Source organism: Piliocolobus tephrosceles, chromosome 5 (assembly GCF_002776525.5).
Source record: "Piliocolobus tephrosceles isolate RC106 chromosome 5, ASM277652v3, whole genome shotgun sequence".
NCBI lineage: Eukaryota > Metazoa > Chordata > Mammalia > Primates > Cercopithecidae > Piliocolobus > Piliocolobus tephrosceles.
The window spans coordinates 37,365,561-37,381,888 of record NC_045438.1 but is presented as its reverse complement, the minus strand read 5'-3'; the positions used below and the strand labels follow the sequence as shown (position 1 = coordinate 37,381,888).

The 16,328-nt window shown below is 41.4% G+C and overlaps 1 protein-coding gene across 1 annotated transcript in view; it reads left to right on the top strand.

Moving 5' to 3' along the window:
• The first annotated feature begins 2,020 nt into the window (after positions 1 to 2,020).
• The window catches only part of NHSL1 (NHS like 1), a 152,766-nt gene continuing 138,458 nt past the window's right edge, over positions 2,021 to 16,328 (top strand). The window contains exon 1 of the mRNA XM_023190992.3: positions 2,021 to 2,886. Within this exon, the coding sequence (XP_023046760.2) occupies positions 2,685 to 2,886 (202 nt within the window). The 5' untranslated portion in view covers positions 2,021 to 2,684. The remainder of the gene's footprint in view (positions 2,887 to 16,328) is intronic.

Sequence of the window (16,328 nt, the reverse complement as noted above, 5' to 3'; positions counted from 1 at the left end):
AAAAAAAAAAAAAAAAAAAAAAAAAAAAAAAAAAAAAAAAAAAAGAACAGCACAAGGTTTAAGCATATTTATAATTTTTTATTTTTCTTATTTATTTATTTTTTGAGACACGGTCTCATTCTGTTGCCCAGGCTAGAGTGCAGGGGTGCAAGCACAGCTCACTGAAGCCTCGATTTCCTGGGCTCAAGTGATCCTCCTCCCTCAGCCTCCTGAGTAGCTGGGACCACAGGCAAGTACTAACATGCATGACTAATTTGTTTTTTCTTTTTTGGGGGTATTATTTGTAGACACAGGGTTTTGCCATGTTTCCCAGGCTGGGCTTGAACTCCTGAGCTCAAGCGATTCATCTACCTTGGTCTCCCAAAGTGCTGGGTTTATAGACGTAAGCCACCATGCTCAGCCAGATATTTTTAAATTAAAAATGCAGCTGCAGGATGTAGAGAGTAGGGAGAAGAGAATTGTGTTCATTGTTTGGGTTCCATGGATCCTTTGAGTGTGCACAGATGTGTGGCAGGGGGTCTTGTGAACCAATGAAATGGTAAACAGCATTTGGGACATTAATGGATTTTTCTGGTGAGATGGTTGTTTTTTACTTTTCCTTTTATATTTTGAGACTCTCAAAAAGTGCTTTCTACTCAGAAAGAAGAGAGTGGATGTTTGATGTTAGCCACTGGTGTTATGCACAAATATTTTACCTTTGCCTTTACAGTGGTAGTCAAAGTGGAGATATTATTCCAATTAATAACTGAAATAGGCTCAGAGCACTTGGTGATATAGCAAGCATCCCTGGTAAGTGTGTGAATCTCTGATCCCAGTGGTGTCAGATGCAGCCTGGTCTTCATTACCGATTCCTCTATGTGACGTTGGGTATGAACATACTTTGTCTGGGCCTGAGCGTTCGTATCTGAAAATCAAGGAGTTTAAACTTTGTGATCTCAAGGACTCTTTTAGCTTTTAAACTGAGGCTGCTTTGTAGCTTCTCCCTTAGTAGTACCTGTTCTCTGTCATTATTTACATACTATAAACACTTTGTAGAACTTCTGACTGTCTTCTACAAGTGTTGCTGTCCCATTAAGCTTGTAAAGCCTTTTTCTTAAAATCTCAGTGAATTGGAGTAGATGTATGGTGCAAAATCCTGGTTTTAAAATTTTTAATCAAAGTTTATTTTCTATTGCAGTTTGTTAGTTTTAATATATTTGATCGATGCTGAGTAAAGCAAAGTGCTGCGGGACCTAGTTCTCTACTTGTTGCTTATTTGCTTTACTCCATATAACACTTGGGGGAAGGAGATGCCGACCCAAGTTTCTATGATGGAAAGTTGCAGGGACTTTGAACACCCCTAGGACTATGCAATTGCAGTAAGTTAGCCTTGGGTGAAATGCTACACCCAAATGCATTGCAAGTTATGGCTCTAGATAGTTTGCAGAGGAGGCTCAGGGCTAGAGCCTGCAGCTAAGTGCCACTAGCATAGCTCTCTGATGACTCTTTGTGATCAGATGATCATTCAAGATTGGATAGGAATAACCCCCAGGAGCTCCCAGTGATAGGGCAGAGAAGAATCCTCAGTCCCACACTCTGGCTGCTGGTGACAGGCAGGAGTGACAATAACAGGTACAATAATGGCTGCGTTTCACCTTTGCTGGAAGCTGGGGTCCATTATATTCTCTTTGCAAGTATGTTTCCTTAAATGATGGACATTCCTAAATACATCTAGGAATGTTGGATGTATCTCTATCTATACGCTGTATTAAGCCCCTTCTCAAAATTGTAGTTTCAGAAGTATGGTTTGATAATTAATAATCAAGTTCTTTTTCTTTATGCCCAGAAGTCTGTATTCTGCACAGACTTACATACCCCTAACTGCGCTAAAGTTCAGAAGTTTGAGCTGCCACTGAAGTATTGACTGTGGAGAGGCGGGGTTTTCTGTCTCCAATGAGGTGCCTTTGGTGTCAGGAAAGCCTATCGTCTTTCGCAGGAGTGCTTGCTCTGTAATCCAAGCAATAGCCACGCAGCCGGTTTTATTGTTTGCGGAGTCCTGCGGCTCTTAACGAGCGCTTCACAGACGGGAAGGAGAACAAGTAGGCGGTGTATGATTCTGCCCTGTGCTGGGGCGAGTGAGCTGAGCTCTTTGATTTCTCCCAAGTAACCGTGTGGGTGAACTGTAAACTGGGTGCCTGGCTTGACCCTGAATCTTTTTCTCTAGGGTGAGGAGTTCCTTCTTTCTGCAACCGACAGCTGGCTTTCTGCCCTGGTGGGGAAAGATGCCCAGGAGTGGAGTAGGATTACAATTTGGAGTGCTAGGGACACACCAAAGAGTCGGAGTGCCTTGGCTTTGTGTTTTGCAAAGTCCTGACAAGTGCTCCTGAAATGAACACCCTGTTTCGTTTTTTAAATTATACTTTTATTTATTTATTATTTTTTGGCCGTGGATATCGCTGATCTAGAAACGGAGTCCACAATGTGGCTAGGGTAAAACATTTTTCTTTTCTTTCTTAATCCCTCCTTTTCCCTTTCTTTTTAATCGGGTGACACAGAAGCCGTCTTTTTGGATAATGCCGTGCCTGACTGTCAGCGTTGTCTAAGAGGGAAACAGCAGGCGTGTGGAGAGGACCTGGGCCAATGCAAAAAACCCAGCTTTTTGTTTGCTGGTCTGTTCTTTGTCTCTAGTTGATTTTGAAAAGAAGATGAAAAAGGAAGGCTCTTCAGGTTCCTTCAGACTGAAGCCGAATGCAGGTTCTCTCTCACGTGCTGTGAGTTGGATAAATTTCTCCTCCTTGTCCAGGCAGACAAAGAGGCTGTTTCGCAGTGATGGAGAGCTCTCGGTTTGTGGGCAGCAGGTGGAAGTGGATGACGAAAACTGGATATACAGAGCCCAGCCCAGAAAAGGTGACTCGATTTTTTAAAAACTTAAACATTTGAAAAAGTTTGTTATGTAGAATTCTTTGTTTCTATCACTCCGCCTTCATGATTTTTGCCCCTATTAGGAGTTTCTTTTGAAATGTTTGTTTTTGTATTGGAATTCGGCGTCATTTGTTTACAAGTCTAAAATAAAAATGCTCTTCCAACTAGATTCAGCTTGAGCTTGTATCTTGTATCATTCAAAGAAGGATAAAGTAGCTGTTATTTGTTCTCGGCAGCCTCTCTCCCTCCCTGAGAGCCACATGCTCATGTGACTTGTGAAAAGTTCAATGATAAACCACCACCCCAGAGAGAATCTCCTGCCCTTATAGCAATCTGGGGCTAGAACGTGGAGCTCTTGTAAAACTGTACTGAGAAAACTTCAGGAATCATACATAGTCTTCTTGCATCCTTCTTCTAAGATTGATGAATTACATGAATGCTTGAATTAAGCTGGTGTTGGGCTGTGACATCAAGGAAAATGAACACGCAAGGGGCTTAACCCTGATATGTTGGTCCCAAGGAGTTTTTGGATTTTTTTTTTCTCCTTCTTTTAACCAGAGTTTTAGTTTTCTATCAAGTTTCTTTTCAGATTGACGTTGACTCTGTTCTCAGGATTAACATGTTTTGCCTCCAAGATGGAAAAAAAAAAAAAAAAAATATCAGTCCTGCTGGGAGAGAGGGAAACAGGTCAATATTTCTTAACATACTCCTATTTTATATTTAGATTTTCTGAGTTCTTCCTCTTGGTGTGTGTAGAGACTGAATTGTTAAGCTCTCAAATGGTTTCTGCATTCAGTGCAGTGGGCAAAGCCCAGTAGGGGAGTGCTATTTAAGTATCACAAAGGAACCAAATCCAGACATTCCGCGTGATTGTGTTTTCCCTGTTTATCACATTCTTCCCCGTGCCAAGAGAAACCTTGCTGGAGTCTTTCAGGGACCTGTGCTTCCCCCTGCTTTGGAAAGCAGAACTACTGAAACATGAGAGAATCAACTAAGTTAAATATGTGCTTATGAGTATAGTAATTATATCGCACAGGCTGAGCGTTAATGCAGCCCTTCTTCAGGGGGAATGTGTGTAAACTATTTGTTCTTGTCTATTAAACTATGGCACAAGAGGGACTAGCTAATAATCTTTGAAAGTATCAGTTGTTTATTATATCAACAAGGTGATCAACAATGACCCACTGATTCTGAGCTTAAAAATGTGGGTTTTCAGTTCAAATGCTGTGTGATTGCCAGGCTTAGAAAAGGCATTTGTGCTTTCTGGCTGGAGTTGTATAGCTTAGTAAGTCCGTGAACTTTACTTTTCTAAATCAGGAATAAGCTGTGGTTTTGGTAAATGATTGGGTTGTAATGTTTGAAACAAAAATGTTTGAAGGGTGGATTCAGTAGTGCTGTGGTCGCGCGAGGGTATAGTTTTGATTCCTTTGGGCTTTGCCGAAGGTCGCTTTTTAGGACTTGTTTGACTTGAAGTCAACCACTGTCAAGTCTCTGTTAATGATTGTATACATGTGAGCACGAGGCTGTAGGATTTCTACTGTAGATGCTTCATCTGAATTAGCATTAAAGGAACAGAGACTGAATTTGCGTGTATTTGTTTTAGTTGGGAAATAAAGCAAATACTGTACACGTGACTTGTGGAAAATAAAGAAGTCATTGTAAACGACAGGGGTGACTTGTGAAGGGAGGACTTGCTTACGTAGCAATACAAAAGATTGTGCCCTTTATCCCTTAATGGAATAGGGGATACAGTAGCTTCGTGAAGATAAATGGAAGCATAATACATGGTGTAAGTTTATGTGTTTTTTAAAAAATGATTGGGCATGAATAATATAATTTTTGACATATGGTGTCAGAGAGAATCCTTAAAAAGCTGCTTATACATCAAAATTCATGGCATTATATTCTGTTTTCACATTTGACTTACAAAAGAAAATTGGCTTCCAACTTTGACATCTTGTCTCAGGGGCATGTTATAACAGTTGATCTTTTTTCCACACAATTCCTTTCTTTGGAGAAATACAGAAGTGACATTTGTTTATGCAAGCAGATCAAAAGAGGAAAAGTCTTCAAGAAAAATTAGGCAGAAATGAAGTTTTTTCTCAGAAGCATCAAATAGGCTGAAACTCTAGCGAGGATTATCAGGCAATACTAAGAATGCCCAGTGGCCACATTAGGATTTAGTTGCAAATAAATATGCACTGGGAGACACACTGGTCTGATGGGAATGTATAGCATCTTTTATATCTCCCTGCCCAGATCATGCACAGCCTAATCCACCTTCCTTTCAGTTTACTCCGCAACCCCCCTAACTTACATTAACATTTTTTGATCTATACAGATTGCCAAAAACCTGCTCTCCTTCCTCCCTGCTCTCTCTCTCTCTCTCTCTGTCTCACACACACACACACACACACACACACACACACCCACAACCATCATACAGTGACAGCTCGAGGTAGGGCAACTGTAGCTTAACAAGCCAGCCTCGCATCAGTGGTCCCCCTGTGGGATCTGTGGTTGGTGGAGGTCCGGTTCTGCAGCTCCTGGCATTCTCTCTCCCCTCCAGCAGCTGCTGCCAGGCCACACTGCTTGCCTGTTCCCTGCCCGCTGTCTCCAGGTATGCTTTGCACCATTAGCCTGCTGAGCTCCTACCATCAGTGTGTTGTATGAGACACATTCAATTTCTGAAACAGAAGCTCTTTTAATAGGGAATTTCTATGCTGGATTGTTATCAGGAACATGAAAATAAAGTTTTGAAGTGGTTACCCTTATGGATATCTTTCAGTACAACAAACCAATAGCTTTATGATTTAATGTCAAGAAACTAAGGATAAAATTATAGTGCTTGAGATTCTTCTTTCTTTTGAGAATCTTTTTTAAGATTAGAAGCTACTAGCATGCATTTTCTAATTAGACTACTGTGCCTGAGCTTAAAAAGTAATTACAAGATACATATCGATAGGTCCAAAGCAGCCACCAGTAAGCATCTGTATGTTTTCTTTTGTATGTGTGTTTGACAGCACACTACAAGTTTCAAAATTCTCTTGAATCCCCGTTTATACTCGGAGAGGTAAGAATGAATTGGGTAACAGCAATGATCAATTCTTATGCTCTTAGTATGATATGACCCACAGCAGTAGTAGATGAGGTTTTAACTTAATTAGCCATACAAATCAAGGGCGTGAATCACAATCTTCTTTATAGTAAAAAAGTAGAATGCAGTGGTAGATGAGACAATATGTAACTTTTCACGTGAAGTTGTGAGAGCATTTATTGGTGGAATCATTACTGAACACTATGTGCAGGGTACAAAGAAAGATAGCACTCAGTCCCTGAAGTCATGGAGTTCATGCTTAAATGGAGAAGCAGATAAGACATCTAAAGTGGGGGGTTAAAGAGAGAATGTAGGATAATTGTGAATAAGTGCAACACGATGACCTAGATGAGAAGGTCTGGATAAGAGAAGGTCCAGATAAATGAAGTTTATCCAGAACATTTTCATGTTTTCATGGTCTTCTGACTGTTAGCATTTAACTGAACAAGATTTAATGAGTACCTGCTGCTTTTCTAGCACTGTGGAAGGTCCTTGAGGAAAACTAATGACTAGTAGTATTTATTCTGTGCTTCCCCTTTCTTGCTCACTCAAATAAAACTGAAAGAGGTGGAGTCATAATGGGGTGTCTGTCCTCTCATTGAGCAGAGCTTGTTTTGTTGTATCCCCGGCTCTCCATTTAGCTGGGCAGAAGTGTGATTCATGATCCTGGTATTGGCAGGTCAGCAGATAGAGAGGGTAATTGACATGCAAAGCCTTGCTTTAAACAATGTTTTCTCCTTTCCTTCTGGACTTTATCATACAAACTAGTAATGTTACCAGCTTGGAATCATTTGAATGTCAGTGCCCTCCCTTCTCAGCCACTATAAAAATGGCCAGAGAATGGCCATACTAGGTATCAAGGGTAATGAATAATCCATATACTAGATAATCAATTTTTGAGTGCAGGAGTTGGATCTATTAAAGTCATTTCATCCCAATTTTTCTCCTAATAATATAGTTGCAGAAAGCAGGATCCTTGTGCATAATTAGATTACTAATGTCCAGATATTACAGTGGAGAAAAATGACATGAAAGACCAAAAGCAGCTAGGTCAAAAGTCAAGATCTTGTTTCCATGTAAATAGCTGTGGTTTATTTCTGATAATAAATTCGTTAAAATGGTGAGATTTAGGAATAGCTTCCTGGGCCAGGTGTGGTGGCTTATTATGCCTGTTATCCCAACACTTTGGGAGGCCGAAGTGGGCATATCACTTGAGCCCAGGAGTTCAAGACCAGCCTGGGGAACACGACGAAACCTTGTCTCTACAAAAAATAGAAAAAGTAGTCAAGCATGGTGGTGTGTGCCTGTAGTCCCAGCTACTCAGGAGGCTGAGGTGGGAGGATCGCTTGAGCCCAGGAGGTTGAGTCTGCAATGAGCCAAGATCACACCACGGCCCTCCAGCCTGGGTAACAGAGCAAGACTAGGTCTCAAAACCAAACAAACATAAAGACTGGGTCTCAAACCAAAAAAAAAAAAACCTCCATAAAAAATAGCTTCTTTATGGCATTAAGAAAACCTAAGAAATATTGAAAAATATTGTTAAGTAGCATCACAAATTTAAGAGTGAAACAAGATCAGTAAGTTTTATTTATTCCGAGGGTTACTACATATATCAGAAAAATAGCCAAAGGAAGTTTTACCGTGGTGTCTTAACAAAAGACATCAGTGAATGTCATAGTATTCTTCTTACTTCCTACTGAAGTTGACATTCTGTGAAAGAGACACACAGTGAGTACCATATTTTATCTGGTTTGTTGAGACTGCCCTTTATTGACCTTTGATTATTATTATTTTTTCTTCTGAAGTTGGGACTCTGTTGTCTCACTGCCTTGTTTTATTGTAAAATGTCTTTATTTGCAAATTAAATTGTTAAAGTTCGATTTAAATGATATTTTATCTAGTATCCTTCCTTTTTTAGTTTAAAAACTTTGTGCATTTGTTTTGAGAAGAGACATTGAAATTATGAAAAATATCTTTTTTGAAAATTATGAAAAGTATCTTAAGAGTGATAAAAGAAGCAACTTATTGTCAGGGCTTGGGTTTGGAACTGAGTAACCTGTGTTCTTTTCCATTAAAATGTCTTTGCTAAGTTACGGAAACCTTTGAAATTGATCTTTACGAACAGTTTACTTTTATTTATTTTTTTTGAGATGGAGTCTTGCTCTGTTGCCCAGACTGGAGTGCAATGGCATGATCTCGGCTCACTGCAGCCTCTGCCTCCAGGGTTCTAGCGATTCTCCTGCCTCAGCCTCTTGGGTAGCTGGGATTACAGGCACCTGCCACCACGCCCGGCTCATTTTTGAATTTTTAGTAGAGACGGGGTTTCACCATGTTGGCCAGGCTGGTGTTAAACTCCTGACCTCAGGTGATCCACCCACCTCAGCTTCTCAAAGTGTTGGAATTACAGGCGTGAGCCACCACGCCTGGCCAATAGTTTCCTTTTTATAATTTTAAAAGATCTTGCATATTATTTAGGGTTAATTTTTATGTCTCATGCAATTATTATAAAATATATTTCCCTGTCATTTCAGGGTGTTTTGGTTTAATTATAACATGTTCTGTCAAATTAGAGGGGTTTGTTTGTTTCCTTTTTTTTTTTTTTAGAGACAGGGTCTTGCTTTGTTGCCCAGGCTGGAGTACAGTGGCGCAATCATAGCTCCCTGTAACCTTGAATTCCCAGGCTCAAGGGATCCTCCCCACTCAGCCTCCTGAGTAGCTAGGACTATCGGCACAGGGTACCATGCTTTTTGAATTTTTAATTTAATTTAATTTTTTTAGAGATGGGGTCTCTCTCTTTTGCTCAGGCTGATCTTGAACATCTGGCCTCAAATGATCCTCCTGCCTTGGCCTTCCAAAATGCTGGGATTATAAACCTGATCCACCATGGCTGGCCTGGAGTTTTTTTCAAAACTACAGTCTTTTCTATCAAATACTTCAGTTTAATCTCCTAAAGGTCTGCTGTGTTTGAACCTGGATGTCTGTCCTCATAGAGTTTAGGCCCTTATCAGCTCTTACTTGGGCTTCTAAATGATCTTCTGTTCTCTCTTGCTTTCTCCACTCTTGTTCCTCTTTGATCCATCCTTGAGTCTACACTGTTTCCAGAGTGATCTTTCTAAGATACAAAAACCAGCTGGTACCGGTGGCTCAAGCCTATAATCCCAGCACCCGGGGAGGCACAACATTTGAACTCAGGAGTTCATGACCAGCCTGGCCAACATGGTGAAACCCCATCTCTACTAAAAATACAAAAATTAGTCAGGTGTAGTGCATACCTGTAATCCCAGCTACTTGGGAGGCTGAGGCAGGAGAATCGCTTGAACCCAGGAGGCGGAGGTTGCAGTGAGCTGAGATCGCACCACTTGACTCCAGCCTGGGTGACACAGCAGGCCTCTGTCTCAGAAAAACAAATAACAGAAAAACCCACAAAAACAACTGGATCACCTTTCTGTAGCTCCCCATTGCGTACAGAATGAAGCCCACATCACTTTACACGGTGTGAAACCTTACGAGATCTGCCTCCGTCCTCTCCCCTCCAGAACTAGCATACAGACCCATTGCTTTTTCTTTCTTTTTTTTTTTTTTGAGGCGGAGTCTCGCTCTGTTTCCCGGACTGGAGTGCAGTGGCCGGATCTCAGCTCACTGCAAGCTCCGCCTCCCGGGTTTATGCCATTCTCCTGCCTCAGCCTCCCGAGTAGCTGGGACTACAGGCGCCCGCCACCTCTTTGTATTTTTAGTAGAGACGGGGTTTCACTGTGTTAGCCAGGATGGTCTCGATCTCCTGACCTCGTGATCCGCCCGTCTTGGCCTCCCAAAGTGCTGGGATTACAGGCTTGAGCCACCGCGCCCGGCCCCATTGCTTTTTCATAACTCCAGAAACTAGCACCTCACGTTCCCTCTTATTCCCTGTGCCAGGGTGCTCCAGTCACCTCCCCTGCCTGTTGACCTCCTACTTATCCTTCTAGACTCCCTTTAAAACTTTGTGAAGTCTTCTCTAACATCCTTAGGCAGAGCTGATGGTTCTTGTCTATGCTATTTCTCTGCCTTCTTCATTCCTCTCTAATTGTGTTTATCATACACTGGATTATGCTTACTTGTTTACTTGTCTGTGTCTTGAACTAGCCGTGACCTGTTTTAGGCCAGAGACTCAATCTTATTATTATTATTTTTTAATCCCCAAGGCTAAGTGCTCAATAAATGGTTGCTGAATGGGTATACTTAAGACATCTGGGACTTGGTTAAATGGTGCTGTGCGCATAGGCTAATGTGCTAAGCAAATACTTTCTGAATTTGGCTTAGCCCGGCTAATTTTTGTATTTTTTAGTAGAGACGGGTTTCACCATGTTGGCCAGGTTGGTCTCAAACTCCGGGCCTCAAGTGATCCACCTGTCTCAGCTTCCCAAAGTGCTCGGATTACAGGCTTGGCTTGAGCCACTGTGCCCAGCTTGTTTTTGTATTTTGGGAAGATCACTCTAGAAACAGTGTAGACTCAAGGATGGATCAAAGGGGAACAAGAGTGGAGACAGCAAGAGAGGACAGAAGACCATTCAGAAGTCCAAGTTATATGTAGCACTGTATGCTTATTATCAGTGCTCTCAACTCTGGACTTTTTTGAGTGTAATAAAAGAGAGGGTTCTGTTTGTGGAACATAATTTCATACTTTTGGTGTTTTCTGTTGCTTCACTCAAACTATGCACGTATCAAGCACTTTGTATAAAAAAAAAAAATTTCATCAGGGCTGTTTTGACCAATTAGTAAAGCTGGCTTTAGTGAACAGAGAGGAGATATGGAATTAACGATGCCAAGCCTGATAAGGAGAGGCTTCATCGTGTTATTGCAATCTTTTCTTAACTGGTTTCCCTGCTTTCACCTTTGTACACACCGCTCCCCTCCCCACCAATTGGGCTGATCTTAACCTAGCAGCCTCAGTGATCCTGTTAAACCTCAAACGTGAATCGTGTAATTTCAGTGCTTGAAACCCCTCAGGTGCTTTCCTTCTCCAGGGAATTGAATAACTAAACCTTGACAGTGCTCTCTAAAGCCCTATACATTCTGCTTCCCTTACCCCATTGCCTCCTTGTGCTTCCTCCTCACTCTCTCCTCCACAGTCACACCAGCCACACTGTGCAATGGGGTAATACCTATTCATCATACATATCAGTAGCAGGTACAATTTATTTATTGAATAAATGAATGTTTGTTTAATAGATATGCTGTAAGCCTACAAATTTGATCTGTTGTATTTAATGATATTGCCATTGGATTGATAATCTCTTCACTATCAATAGTCAGTTGAGTCAAAAAATGTCTTTATCCTAGTGTAGACTATACTATTATGTAGAATTTCCAGTTGTAGAAGTGTCTTTGGAGTAGTTATATAACCTAGGCAACTCAAGTGGAAACTATCACTTCCTTTATGTAATCCTTCAAGGAGTTTGTATCTCAGTGCTGACATCAAATCCTGAAATGATTAAAATAATATATTGCAAATCATGTCTGAATCAGTCAACCTACCCATAAGCTTAATAATGGCTAATATTTAGTGAATGTTTACCGTGGCGAGACACTATTATTAAAACTTTACATGAGTTCATTCATTTAATAAACATAGTCTGGATATCATAAGTGACCAATAAAAACAATAGTTGGTTTGGTAAGGAAGGGTCAGATCATTAGAGAGAACTGAAAACTGGGCAGAGAAACAGATGTGGGGAGGCAGGGAATGAAGTATAATTCTTCAGATAGAGAAATGACATTGAAAGCACCTAGGGTGTTTTGGTGTCAAGGACTTAATAACTTTTGGTTTAAGGGCAAATACTCTGCTTTGAAAATATTTGAGTATGTGCTTCATACTTCTCCTAGATTTGAAGCCCTTTGAAGTCTAGCCTGTCTTTTTCAAGTGCCTTGCACTTTGCAGATAGTAAGTAAATATCTGTTGTGAATACTTGGTTGAAGCTGTGTTGGAGGGAACCCACTCTGGTTATGGCGTGCAGAAGGGATTGGAGCGTTAGAAGTTAGAACTAGGTCATCTAGGGGCTGAGAAAAGACAGAGTTCTGATTGAAGGGATTATATAGGCACATAAGGGAAAGTAGTAATGAAACCACAGATTTTCATGTTAGGCTCTCTTTGTGTGTGTGTGTGAGACAGAGTATTACTCTGTCCCCCAGGCTGGAGTGCTCTGGTACAGTCTCGGCTCACTGCAACCTCTACCTCCAGGGTTCAAACGATTTTCGTGCCTCAGTCTCCCCAGTAGCTGGGATTACAGGCACGTGCCACCACGCTCGGCTAATTTTTGTTGTTGTTGTATTTTTAGTAGAGACGGCGTTTCACCATGTTGGCCAGGCTGGTCTCGAACTCCTGACCTCAGGTGATCCATCCACCTCAGCCTCCCAAAGTGCTGGGATTACAGGCATGAACCATCACACCTGGCCATGTTAGGGTATCTTTATTAAGAGAAGTCACAGATTTTCATAATTACTTGTTCCGTTAGCAACAGCATCTGTGATTTTTTCCAATGTATAGTTATACTTTTTCTAGCTTTGTGAACTATGGGTAGTCTTTACCTTATATTTCTAATCTCCCTAATTAAAGATTATATTTATGGCAATCACTGTCTTAATAAATGTGATTGGAAAATTTATGTATAATCAACATACACACTCTTCATATACACAAATGTGTGGGGTGTAAGGCTGGGGATGCCTGAAGCTGGTTGCAGTGATGTAGCTGTGGTCTGACCCTCGTTAGCCCATACCATACCTCTTCTGTGTTCCATTGAATTCAGCATCTCTGAGCATTCTCTATCAGTTCATCGCTGACATTTGATGACTGACTAGCAGATATTATAGACATTAAACCAACAATTATTTATTTAGCTTTTGCTAAAATTCGTTACTGTGCTGGCTGCATCTCGTTTAGGTGAATGCTTGCGTAGGCAAGCAGTTGTCTGAGACCATCTTCCCCCTGTGGTTGTAGGGGGAGGACTTGTTGGCCAAGTGTCCCAGTCAGTGCTTCCCCTACCAATAGCATCATTTTCTGGACTCCTTTCTAGTGTTTGGGTGCATGCTTGGGCGTGCGCCTCATGTGGCGGGCACATCGTGGGTTCTTGTGTTTGGCGAGCGCCTAGTGCTGCATACACTTGATGTAAAGCAACCTTCTGAGTAACTCATACTGAGGAGTCAATGTGAAAATGGCTTGAATTGTGACATTACTGGGAGCAACCTGGCCCACAAGGTGTTTCCTAGAGTGGGTGCTCATTAGTGGTGGTGGAATGAAGAGGGACTCTACTTTCCCATTTTCATGCCCTCCTATTTTTGAACAAGACTGTATTGGGAGTAGTAGTGAATGGAAGAAGGTGGCAGTAACCTGGAGGGAAGAGGAGGGGATAAGCTATAAGGAAAGAAGAGATCATGACTCCCACACTGATCCAGTTCCACCCCCTCACTTAGCTAAGACTTTTTGAATTCCCATCCCCTAAGTAATCGTGGTTTGTGGGAGCTTGGTCAAATTTCTGAATATGCTGCTTGCATCACTAATTGTACACTTGTAGTATTGTAGGTTTGTTTTTATGTTTTAAGACATAACTTAATACGTTTTTGTACATCATTGAAAAAGGTATAGAACAAGAATAAAGGCTAATCTATTCACTGGTGAAAATAATTTTAGTGGTAGAAGTAAATTGTCAGGTTTGGGCCTAATATATGTTTAGCTTTCTTGAAGGAAAACTCACAAGTATTAATAAAAGCCATAAGCAATTGAGATTTGCTTAAACAGTATCACTTGAGTTTTGTCCTTTCTATAAACTTGAGGAGAGAACATGAGAATAAGTATATTTTATTGTCGATACAATTCCCTTGCCTCTATTCCCTAAGCTTCTCTTTCACTTTGTAACTAGAAACGCCTCAGCTAAAGCAGAAACTGGGTATCTGGTGTTTCTGGATTGCCTTCTGAGATAAACCAGCATTCCTTCCTGAACAAGGGTGGGTATTGCTTTAGTCTTGATTGGTTGGGGATTCTTTTACAAAGCAGACACAAGGCAATTTGTGAATTTACCTTGTGGGTGGTTGTGGCTGGTGCTTAGTTTGGTTGCTGTGATCATCTTGCCTGGTAGTTATTTATTTACGTAAGTTTTTCACCAGTAGAAAGTACATAGAATGCTTTGACTTCCTGGAAAAAGAACTTTGATTTCTACAATGAAAGTCATTTCAGTGCTGAGTTCTTCAACACGCTCTATTCCCATAATAAAAGGATATTTTAAATATTTTTTCCTTGCTGGCTTCCCAAGTGCAACTCTTTGTCCTTAAGTGTGCATGCCTGAGTGTTGTTCTGTCATAAGTATCTTAGCTCTGTTGCATTTACAAGTCACTTTTGAGCCACCGTGTCTCATTTGTGTGCTATTGATGCTTTATGAAGCTGGCAAGGTTGGGGTTTCTCTCCTTCAACATTCCTTTGGATCAGCAGACCTTGGTTACATCGCCACTCTGGAGAATGTGTTGGTTTATTCAGTTGATCTGTGTTCTTATGTCACTGTAACCAGGGGAAGGTTATGCCACTGACTTTAGAAATCTCGAAGGTTATGTTCCAACTCCAACTAATAATAAAGGTTTGAACAAAAATCCAATTAGTAAGTTCTCTAGTTTCTGAGAAAGTTGAGCTAGTTTTCTCTAGAATACATGCTTGTTGCAAATGGGGGAAATAATGTCCTACAGTAACTATGGTGTGAATGTTTTGGGGTTTTCAGGGCCTAAAAAGTTTGTAGTTTATTTTTTAAGTCAGAGAGTTTAAAAAGTTTTGTTTGTCCAAAGTAATAAATTTATTACTTTGTCCAAAGTAATAAATACACTTTACATTGGTTCCCAGGCCACACATGGCATATATGCACGGCATGCATACATGGAATAGCTTTGTGGAAAGATTTACCTTTACTGCGTGTCTACATATGATACTCTATTTTCTCTGTTTATTGTATTCTATGTTATCAAACAGAACACGTCAGTCCTGACTTACTACTTGATTTTATGACCCTCAAAAATGGTGCTTTCGGTAGACTTCACTTCTTTCAGTAGGGTGTTATTATGCATGTGTATCACATAGCTTTTTTTCTCAATATTTAGAAGTTACAAGCTATGATGGAATTTCTGTAGATAGTCCACTGTTGTCTTGGTGTTGGAGAAAGGCCTGGCATACCAGTAGTACTTTGAGAAACAGTGTAGAGTAGTGATGCCTCTCAGAAAACCATCGGGTCCAAAACCCAGCTCATGACTCTGAGCCACCTACGCATTCATCCACCATAGGAAGTCTTTTTCTGGGTTCCCCTCTGCGCCCCTAGTCCAGGACCCTGTTGGTGTATAAGCCTTGAAAGTTGGCAGCAGGACCGAGTGATTTCCAACGGGAGCCTTGCTGCCTGCTGCAGGGCAGTGTGAAAGAGCCTGCTAATGCACTCAGGCTGATTCTCTGAACCTGCTCACTGGCCCTAGGGAAAGCCCATGAATAGCAATGTCTGGCCAGTTTCTGCCCTGATCCTGTAGATTTCCCTGTCATTATGCTTACCATCCTACTGTCCATGCCCCATAGGGGAATATTAGTTATGAAGTTTAGTCCAAAACTTTTACTTTGAATTGTTGGACTTTAGCCTGTATGTAGCAGAGATCGTATGTCTGAACTGGAAAACAAAAGCAATGCTTTGGTGGGTTTTTTTTTTTTTCTTTTTTCTTTTTTCTTTTTAAGAGATAGAGCCTCCCTCTGTCATCCAGGCTGGAGTGCAGTGGTGCAATCATAGGTCATTGTAACCTCGAACTCTTGGGCTTAAGGAATTCTCCTGCCTCAGCCTCTCAAGTAGCTGGGACTGTCAGGGGCTTGCCACCATGCCTGGCTAATTTATTTTACTTTGTTTTTTGTAGAGAAGGGGTCTTGCTGTGTTGCCCAGGCTGGTCTTCACTCTTAGCCTCAAGTGATTCTCCCACCTTGGCCTCCCAAAATGCTGGGAATATAGGCGTGAGCCACTGCCTGGCTGTACTGTTTTCTTTGAAACAGTTACTGTAAAAAACTGGTTATTGGGGCCGGGCGCTGTGGCTCACACCTGTAATCCTTTGGGAGGCCGAGGCAGGTGGATCACGAGGTCAGGAGATCAAGACCGTCCTGAACATGGTGAAACCCTTTCTCTACTAAACCTACAAAAATTAGCTGGGCATGGTGGCGCACTCCTGCAGTCCCAGCTACTCAGGAGGCGGAGGCAGGAGAATTGCTTGAACCCGGGAGGCGGAGGCTGCAGTGAGCCAGGATCGTGCCACTGCACTACAGCCTGGGCAACAGAGTGAGACTCTGTCTCAAAAA